Below are 10,755 nucleotides of genomic sequence, written 5' to 3'. Positions count from 1 at the left end.
TTACAGATTGTTTTCAAGGCCTACTGAAACATAGTTTGCCAATCAGGGAAACTGGCATTTATCGGTGAACTGTAGCCTATGCTAGACAATTACACCTGTTAAGTGTTGTTTCCTGTCAGTTTGCCTAGTTTATTTGTTCAGACTACATCCGTCTCCTTTCTTGAGCTTGAGTAACTTCTGATATACTTCAAATAAAGGATAATATCTATTCCTGTTCTCTGTTTTCTCCTGCCACTTGGGTGTTTTCGACTTTTCTTGCATCGAATTGAATACATAATGAGTAAATTGCAGAAGGACTGGTACTTGGTAGAGCAGAAAGGCTCGGCAGGTACAATTATGACAAGGTAAAAAATTAAGGTGGCATGTCATTCTCGCGCCTTGAAATGAAATGAGAGAAGCCAGTATTCTTTAAGGACAATAGCCGTATATATGCCCTGTTGTAGCGGTGGACATGAAATGAAATTCCAGAAGCCAGTATTTTTTAAAGACAATCGCTGTAAATGTGTCTTCTTGTAGCGTTTGCCTGCAAATGATATTACTGACTTCTGTTTTACATTGTTTTGTACATTTATCTAAATTTCCAGCGCCGTGGAATGAACCTACAGACGCCTGTGTTAGTTATGGAAAATTACTGTTCATATGACGCTGCGTTATTGCAGTGCGGTAAATGAGATCATGGACGTCTGTAGATTTTACGGGAAATGGTTTGCAGCAGATACAGTGGAGAAAAGTCTAGTAAGGACAGCCACGTATTTAGTTCTGTTATTCTTTCGTTTGGGGTCTCTATTCTGGGATTCAGCCACAGCCGTTTTTGCTCCAGTCTGAAGGAATTTGTTACCCTGTCCTGCCGAGAGCCCTATTAGAGATAAATATCTCCTGCTGGGTTTATGCGTAGTTTTCAAACATTGCTCAATAATTGTTCCTGATGGTATAGACTTTATTTGACATACAATTTCACGTTCAACAGAACTTACTTGATAGTCGTCCTGAAGATGTATTTTTGACTGTTACTTAGAATAATCGACCCATTTCTTGCCCAATTCGCACAATGGGTACGAGTAAAATGTCTGATAGGCAGCAGCAGCAACGTCACGATGGCCAGCTCGGCGATTCAGGATTCACCCGCCAGCTCTGATCACGCGCCTCCGCTATGAGCGATGTCTACCGCTGCCGCGAATAAGTGGAGTGCATTTCTAGAAGTGGTGACCCGCGAAGACGGTCTTTACAGTATGTGCCACATGGGACCACTGTGCGTGTGATGTGCCGTTTCATGAACATGAATTGCAGTACAACGTCCAAATGGGTATTTTAAGATAAATCACCGTTTCATGAACATGTAACATAAACAAACGAGTCCTTTTTCACCCGTTTGCGGCCATTAAAGCGGCATCTACATTTCCCCTGCCCCGAGCTGCGCGCCATTCCTTGGCAGGCACCCCCTGTGTCAGGCTTTGTGGAATAGCATAAGAAAAATAGCATGTAGAATAGAAGCCAAAGGACAAAATGTTATGCAGGTGTACAGCCGTGCAGCATCCGTTGTCAGCGCCGATAATATAGCAACGGTAGAGCTGGCCCACATGGCATGTACTGCAAAATTAATTTCCTAGTGATCTGTGACGCCGAAGCTCTGCAAACTCACTAGCCATGGACCCGACAGCGAGGCGCTGCGACTCAGTTCACTCTACATTGTGGCTTCTTCAGATCGAGTGCGTCTCCCGTGTTAATCGCATCACAACGCAAGCGGCACGAATGAAAGAATTGTGGAGTTTTACGTACCAAAGCCACGATTTGGTTATGAGGCACACCGTAGTAGAAGTCTCCGGATTAACCTGGACCACCAGGAGATCTTTAAAGTGCCCCCAATGTGTGGGACACGGAAATTTTTGTAGTTCGCCCCCATACTCGAACCCGGTGGTCCCAGGTTCGAGTCCCGGACCAGGACGAATTTTTCTTCTACTGCGAGGCTTTTCTTTCTTTCACTGAATCCGTATGGGATTTCTTTGTAGCAATTGCTACGAACGGGTGGATGGCTGATTTTCTCTTTATTACTTGCTTCTCTCCACCTACGGCTTTCCGCTGAACTAGTACGTCGAACTCTTGCCTTTACTGCGAGTTGTTGACAAATTCAACCTCGCCCTGCCATATTCAAGCCGCCTGGTTAGCTCAATGGTAGAGTGGCTGCCCCGGAAAGGTGGTGGTCTTGGGTTCGAGTCACGGACCAGGACGAATTTTTCTTCAACTGCAAGGCTTTACTTTCGTGGAATCCGTATTGGTTTCCTTTGTAGCAAGTACTAGGAACGGGTGTATTTCTGATTTTCCCTTTAGAACTCGATTTGGTCACAGGGATGGGCTGTCCCTGTCATTTCGAGCAACCACTTGAGGACCTTCTCGGCATATATGCGCAGCCGACTTGGTGCCATCTTACCGAACAAGCCATACCTTTGGAGCTGCAGTGTGGCCATCAGCCTGCGTTCCAAGGAAGGCCGCAATGCGTTCCCTATTTTTAATTTGATGTAGTCATTGGAAACCAGTTTCTGAGACTAAACCGTAGTTTAGTCGATATATCAGTGCTTATTTTTGTATTGTAACGTTACCCGTCTGTGCGACATTTTCCCTTCTAACTTCTGAGAGGTTCTCTGATCCATCACTACAGAATGAATGTAGCCTTGTAGATTCTTTATGCGCGCATTTATATCTCCTAATTATTCCCCCCCCCCCCTTATTTTCTCAGACCAATAAAAACACATGCAATACGGTCAAACAATCCTTTATTTTGATCTATGTTATCAATACCTGTTCGCAGGTTAGATATCGCCAGAGACGCTTTGTTTTCCTTCCCCTGTGCCACGAAATAAGTTGCTCTTGCAGGTCTAATTTACTCTTTGTCATTTCAGACATTGCTTACAGAGCATGCCTACCCCACCGCCTATGCTTGAATCTCTCATTGTGTTGCTCCGTTCCCTTGAAAATCAGAAAATACCAGCTTTCGATCTCGTAGGTGGGGTTACGTCAAATCGTACACGCCCATAGTTTCGTCTTTTAGCCATTTATCGCGCTTGAAACTACCCAGAATGTTTCTGTAACAAATTGCACGGTCGTTATATACTTATCTTTGGTGCATTCTTTCTTAACTTCATCTATTTTAATCCGGCTCCTTGCTGGTGTGTCACTAGACTCCTCGCTCAATAAGAAGCTTTAGCTCAGGCCCAACCCCGTTTAGGCCTATTCAAGTACATTAAAACGCAAAAAAACACTTTCCTGAGATAACCTCTGGACCGATGTTATTGAAATTTGCATTTGAGAAAGAAAGTTATAGTGACTGTTGGAAGCGGAACTCCCATTTAGGGCCTGAATATTGTTGAAAGAACGTTCAAAAATTCGAAACTTCGAAAATATAGAATCATGAAGTTTACACATTAGTAGCTCTGCATCAACAGCAGATATAGTGGTTCTCTAAACGGCATGCGTTAGACCATTCAAATCGGACGAATTCATACGTGAATGTACATGTCACATGAATTTGTTACGTTGTGTACAAGGGTTCGGTAGAAGCTGCATTTCAATATTACGAAATTTTTTTAGAATCATGTGTGACACATCAGTTCTGTCCACTTTAGAGGTACAATTGATGCAATTCACAGAATTCCGATATAAATTTTCATTGCTGGGTTACGGAGTTGTAAACTTGAGTTTTGTTTTCAGAAAATTTGTGATTTTTGCCAATCTTCAACAAAAGAATGGTGACCTAATTCAAAAATTCGAATCCAACGGTTCCTAGATTTTAAGTTTGTCTTTTAAAATCAACAAACCTCGTAAAATTGGTTGCAGTGGTTGCCGAGAAAAACGAATTCTCCTTTTACATGTATTTAGATAGGAGCAGCCGAGCTCAAGCTTCCTCTTAATCGACCTTCTTATACCTGAGGCCTCTTAGAAAAAGTGCTGCCCACAAAGCGAATCTGCGTCTCGTCGTTGCAGCTACAAGGCGGCTAAAATATTATGCAGTCACGACCAAAAGCGGCGTCGCGATCCGCTAAGTGTACTTGCAGGTTGATGTCAATGACTATAATATTCGTTGTTCTGACTAGCCTCCGTATCTTCCGGTGTGTTGCGAGCCCACCTTGTTTTCTTTTTTTTTTTCAATTTCGCAATCCTGCCTTTAACATCTGGCACCATGCACAATGCCATCTTCAAGTCCGTAGAAACATTCCCGAGCTCACAAACTTCCATGGCTATTAGCTTCACCATCCCTGTTACTTGTCCCTGAAGTACATCAAGTATTCCTACAACTAAAACCACCACGTTCCGTTTCTGCATTGCATCACGTACACGTACCTTCGTCTTCGATACATCGCTGCACTGACCAGGTTCCCAAGAAGCGCTCTAATCTAGATTCGCTGTTCTGGCAGACGCACCGCAGTCTGGCGTCTCGAACGGGTTTCAATTAATCACCATATAGATGTAAAAATGATGGGTGTGCGCGCCTTGAGATTACTACATCACTCTTAGCCGCAGTTGTTTCTGCATCTTGGAAGAGTTGAAGCACCGGGAGTAAAGTGCTACGTGTGTTGTTACCCTGGCGAGGGGCCATGCGTAATTATATAATCGCGTGCAGGAGTGACGTTTGCAGGGCACAGAGTTTCAAAACCTCAGTGAAGCTCCAACTCGGGAAAAAAAAAATGCATGACTTGTAGTGTTTGCTCCTATACTACTGCACGTTTTTTTTTTTCAGCGACTACTTCTTTAAGGTATACATTCTGGCCAATTTTCTATCGAGCAGTGCAGTTTACTATAGAGTTTAGCCCGGCACTTCTTGCGCACTATATTTATTGGCCTAGTGATATCAGGAATAATAGCGACATCGATTAAATTATTTAAGTGAAATTCATTTGGCAAAGGCATCACTAGCGCAAAAAAATGATAACAAATTGATGGCATTGTGGGCGCGGTTCTTGTTATCTGGTCGCTAAGCACGCCTGCTCTTCGCTGGCCGAGGTGTAGTTGAACGCGAAAAAGCGGGCCAGAGCCTTCAAAGCGCGCAGTCTCGGGAACTCTCCGAAGCCGCAGTAGTCCTTGGCATCCTCGAACTGGATGTTGACTGCGGCGAAGGTGTAATGCAGGTGCGTCATGTTCTTCTTGGTCTCACACAACTGCATGAAGAGAAATAATTTCCACCCTTTACTTAAGCAGTCACAGTGTCAGCAATGAGCCATGAAATCAAATGCTTGATTGAAGAGGCGAATTGAGTGATTTATTTTGCTCACAAGACGTGAGCAAGGGTGCCAATAATTTAATTTTGTTGTGGCGGTGGCGGTTGTGGGGTGTGTGTGTGTGTGTGTGTGTGTGTGTGTGTGTGTGTGTGTGTGTGTGCGTGTGAGTGTGTGTGTGTGTGTGTGTGTGTGTTTGTGTGTGTGTTTGTGAGTATGTGTGTGTGCGTGTGTGTGTGTGTGTGTGTGTGTGAGTATGCGTGTGTGTGTGCGTGTGCGCGCGTGTGTTTGTGCGTGTGTTTGTGTGTGTGTGGGGGGGGGGGTTATTTGGCGTAATTTAGGTAAAGCAACCACAAGGTCATGTCGAGTCGAGACTGTACGTTTTGCACATCTTGTATTTCGGTGCGTTAAGTTTGGTGGCAGAGTACGTTGCCAGCTTTCCTGGTCATACAGCTCGCAGTTTTGTCAGCGCATACTTTTGAAACTGTGCGTTGGCTCCACAAGGCTTTCGGTTTTATACTGGTCCCACTTAGCTTTCCCTTATATACTGCATAATGGCAAAACATTGCCGCAGCTGAAACACCCCGACGTAAATCGACTCTGAAAAATGCTTCTGAAGCCTCTAGACAACACGCGATGGAGGCAGAAGGTTGCTTCGAATCTAGAGATTTACTTGAAAGAAACTTATAAAAGGCTGACGGGACGGTAATCTGAATGTTTTTGGACAACATTCAGGTTACTCGTTGGGCAAGCGGACGCATTTCTGTCGAGATGAGGGTGCGTTTCTAAATATTACTACTTCTCAGCAATCGTTGACGCTTGATTAAGAATGCCGTCGCAAGTACTTATGAGTCCCTCCAAATATAGGGTATATCTTGCGTTACCACAACCGCACTCTTTATGCGTGAAGCTACCGTGTGTGTATATCTACGAATTCGGTATCCGTTCACTTTGCATTCACGATCCTTTCGGCACCGGATAGTCCGTAGGTGAGTGTATCCTGCGATTTCAATGCCGAGCAAATGGCCGATATATCCACACCATTCGCTATATCTCGCATGCTGAGATTGGCTTCCGGCAAATAACAGCTGCGACTAACTGCAAAGTTATTTCTACATGGACTTGGCATGTCGGACAGGAGAGGCAGGGAAGGGTAATTGGTAAAGCGCAGTGGTGTTGCATGGCTGTCACCCTCAAAAAGTGGCTCGAAAAGCTATACATCTGGAGCCTGACTGCCAGATGACAACTACTTATATCTCGACCACCTTCTGGCCGTAGGAAAGTTGTAGGTTAGTTAATTCGTGAACGAAGCATTTGGAACTATAAATTAAAGCTGTTGCAAACTGCGTTTGCCGCATTTCCGCAGTTACGTTCAAGCGAGTGGCCGAAATCTTTAACACCACTTTAATTTCCCGTGCCTGTCACGCGATGTCACGAAACCGGCAAAAAACCCCGTCTCAAAATGACGTGTACACATACACTATGCATAATTAGGAAGAAGAAAAAAATTTCAAATTACACGCCTCAGTGCTTCTCCCCTCTTTGAAGAAGGATGAATAGCGAAGCCGTGTATGTGAACCCCTTTAATGGAAAACTGCACCTCCTCCGCGCGTCGGCCCGCTGTTGCACTATCTTAGAGAGCACCCGCGCACAGGAAGTGCTTAACGCCTGCTTCACCACCACCACAGGTCTACCCGGCATTGCACTATGTTAGGGAGCGGTCTACGTATGCGGAGTGCTTACGCTTGCTTCACCTCCGCCGCGGGTGTACCCGGAATTGCGCTATGTTAGGGATCGGCCCACGTAAGGGGAGTGCTGCTTAACGCCTGCTTCACCTCCACCGCAGCTCCGCCTGACATTGCTATATCTTCGGGATCGGCATAGGTATGGGAAGTGCTTAACGCCCGCTTCACCTCCACCACGGGTCTACCCGGCATTGCACTATGTTAGGGAGTGACCTACGTATGGGCAGTGCTTAACGCCTGATCACGTCCGCCGCCGGTCTACGCGGCATTGCACTATCTTAGTGAGCGGCCCACATACAGGTAGGGCTTAACGCCTGCTTCTGCTCCGGCGCGAGTTGTCCCGACATTATTATATATTCGGGATCGGCCCACGTATGGGGAGTCCTTAACGCCTGCGTCTCCTCCACCGAGGATCTACTGGGCATTGCACTATGTTAGGGAGCAGCCTATGCACGGGGAGTGCTTAATCCCTGCTTCTCCTCCACCGCGGGTCTACCCGGCATTGCACTATCTTAGGGAGCGGCCTACGTGGGGGGAGTGCTTAACGCCTGCTTCATCTCCGCCGCGGATCTATCCGGCATTGCACTATCCTAGGGATCGGCCCACGTACGGGGAGTGCTTAACACCTGCTTCATGTCTGCCGGGGTCGGCCTCGCATCGCACTATCATAGGAACGGCTTACGTATGGGAAGTTCTTAACACCCGCTTCACCTCTGCCGTGGGTCTACCCGGCATTGCACTACTTTAGGGAGCGGCCTACGTATGGGGTGTGGTTAACGTCTGGTCCACCTCCGCTGCGGGTCTACCCGCCATTGCACTATCTGAGGGAGCGGCTAACGTACGGGGAGTGCTTAACGTCTGCTTCACTTACGCCGCGGATCTACCGGGTATTGCACTATCTTGGGGATTGGCCCACGTATGTCGAGTGCTCAACGCCTGCGTCACCTCCGCCGCGGGTCGGCCCGGCGTTGCTCTATAGCTTTCGGATTTTTTTCTATACGTGGACACGATACTGGGGAAGGTAGCCCTTAACACCTTCGCTGTACAAGATAGCTCGGCTCTTGTTGCGCAGTCAGTTTGGCGTGTAGTAAAGCTGACCGGGACATGTTTGTGGCGCTTTTTCTTCGCCCTGGCATTTTACTTTTTCTGGTAGCTTTTTGCCACGCCAGCCGCAGCCGGTGTTGCGACGAAATTAACGACAGACAGGTCGGGCGCTGTGATGGAGTTAGTGTAACATTATTTTCCCGTTAAAGCAATCTTAGGGTCCATGATTGTGACGCTGTTTGTGTCTCCGCTTCGCCAACAACATTTGGCTTCGTTCTGCACTCACGCTGTTGAAAACGCCACGAGCGATTGCCAGCAGTGAAAACATGGGAGTGTGCACGTCGCTTGCGCCAGTAGAATGTGCAAAAAATAACACCGAAGGTCAATAACCAGGAAATTGTACGTCGAAAATTCCGTCTTCCAAGCGACTGACGAGTTACCTTTGCACACATGAACTTGTCTTAAGCGCGCGTAGAAGTGATTCAGCTGGCGTCTGGCTGATAGCCTGTGTTGTAGCTTTCAGGATGTTTACACTTTTTATATTTGCTGTACCGATGCGTCCACTGAGACCAAGGTCTGGCGAAGACGCGCAGTTGCCCGTGAGTTTGTGCTTTAAAGAGCACGAAATAAGACTAGGCAATAGTCTATTCTTGGAAATAAGATGCCTTCGTCATATTTTATGGTATTGTTTCGAGCACGCCAGGTGCCCTCCAGGCCGTGTTTGTAAAAGTTAATTACATTTGTTCGTAATGGGCACTTTCACTATTTACAAATGCAGTTCTTCTATAAGGTCTAAATACAAAAATGGCACATGGGTGTAACAAATTTTTTCCATCTGATGCAGTCCGGCGGAGCTTTGTACGGGAAGTACTGCTGCCTAGCTTTGTGCCATAACAATAGAAGGACGCAAAGGAAACCCGGAATGGCCATTTTTTGCTGAGCGTCAGGATTTCCTAACTTCATAAGGCGTCTTGAGTTTGATTTATGAAATTGCACATTGCGCTGATGACAGCTTCGATGAAGGCTTGTCAAGAGTGCTCTCAATTGTATTTTGATAAATAAAAAGAAACTATTCCCCACCGAGACAGTGAGCGGTTGAGCACTAGAAGCAAAAACGAATGCCACGCCGATGTGAGCAATCTACGAATGTGATGTGAGCAATGTACGATGTAAAATGTGCTAGGTAGCGTTCAAAGTGTGCTCGCCCAAGAGCGAAACCGGGAGTGTAGTTCTGTTGTTCACATCAGCCGCTGGGTGCACTAAAGTCAATTTGGTTTCTGGGTGCCATAGAGCCATAGAGTGCCCGCTATTGTTGAATTATTTCTTTGGGGAGCGGCCACGGTAACCCACTCGCACCACTAGGAGGCAACGGCGGAACCCTCCTCTTCCGGTGATCTACTTTGGCTCCGCTATAGCTCGGCGCTCGCAAAACCCTCTCGCCCCTTTTCCCCTCATGTGTTCCCTTCAGTGGGTGACACAGAGAAAACATGTCAGTATAGGAAATGCTATTCGCTTTAAAGCCAAACAAAACGAACCTCTTCCAAACGAGGACAAAGTTAGATTGGAGGGTTCTAAAAACTTAGTATGCCCCCGGCGATGTTTAGGTAGGTGGTTACATAAGGTTGACGTCATGATATTGGAATGAAATTATGATAGTTTTAAATTATAGCCCGCAAGGTGACCGCCGCATGGGATGCAGGTGTGCGGTGTATTGGTACGACGAAAATAATCACAAAATTTTGTACAAGTCAGCGTGGTTGGCGATGTCCCGACCCTGACCTGGAAGCCCGGTCATGGCCTTCTGTGCTCAGTTGGAAAGCTCCCGTACTGCCCGGTACTTCTCATAGCAGTGTTACCTAACTCGGTAGCATAGAGAGCACTTTATCACAACGGATCCATGTCAGGTTATCGTGAAAACCAAATGCCTTATCTACGTCTTACAAAAAAATGGAAAGAAACGTGTTACGTTCATCTATACTAATTGTGATTATGGTCCATAGTCCAAAGATGCGCTTAGGAGTCGAGAATGATTTATGGAAGCTTTTCGACACGTCGGGGCTTTTGTGAGCATAAATGAGCGTTTCAGCCATCTCAGAGCTCGTGGTCCCGCGAGCGAAGGAGAATAGAAAGAGTCCTCATTTTTCGCACTTTCCATGTCAGCGTTCTTGAGAATTTTGCAATAGCTCTGAGGGGCTTCGACTCGTTGGTGCAGTTGTATAAAGTACACATTGGCCCGGAAAAAAATCAGAACATAAGAACGCCTAAAACATACGCCCCACGCGTCGGTGGTGCTTGGTGTTTACTCTCCATTTACTTAGAAAGCGCCCGTGGGAAGAAGGTCATGCGTCTGGTGGATACCTACGAGTGGTTTCAATCATTGTACTGCGTGAGCTACCATGAACGACAGCGCATACGCAAGCATATGCTGCCTAAAACACGGCAATGTAATTCAGTGACATGTTGAACCGCATGCGTTTTGCAGGAAGCTGGGCATTCCATCTCTATATAGAGAAAGAATTTCATGAACACTGCAGAAATACGACCTGAACTCGGTTGCCGGAATGAGCGGAAAAACAGCGAAAGCCTACAACTTTTCGCGATAAGTTCAGTTGGGTCTGAAAAGTCTATCAGGTTCGTTTTGAGCAGGCATGCTGATCAGCAAGCGATAAATTGACCTAGCCATAAATCCCTTATTTAGTGAAAATTATGCAGTTACAACGTGTACTTGCTGTCTATGTGAAGAAAACTTTTGTGAAACGGTT

The 10,755-nt window shown here is 46.3% G+C and overlaps 1 protein-coding gene across 2 annotated transcripts in view; it reads right to left on the bottom strand.

Moving 5' to 3' along the window:
* Positions 1-4,807: 4,807 nt before the first annotated feature.
* The window catches only part of LOC139056974 (uncharacterized), an 82,038-nt gene continuing 76,090 nt past the window's right edge, over positions 4,808-10,755 (bottom strand). For both annotated transcript variants that reach the window (XM_070534760.1, XM_070534759.1), the window contains one exon: positions 4,808-5,147. In XM_070534760.1, coding sequence (XP_070390861.1) covers positions 4,953-5,147 — 195 coding nt within the window. In that variant the 3' untranslated portion in view covers positions 4,808-4,952. The remainder of the gene's footprint in view (positions 5,148-10,755) is intronic.

This window comes from Dermacentor albipictus, chromosome 3 (assembly GCF_038994185.2).
Source record: "Dermacentor albipictus isolate Rhodes 1998 colony chromosome 3, USDA_Dalb.pri_finalv2, whole genome shotgun sequence".
NCBI lineage: Eukaryota > Metazoa > Arthropoda > Arachnida > Ixodida > Ixodidae > Dermacentor > Dermacentor albipictus.
This window is presented reverse-complemented; position numbering and strand designations above follow the sequence as displayed.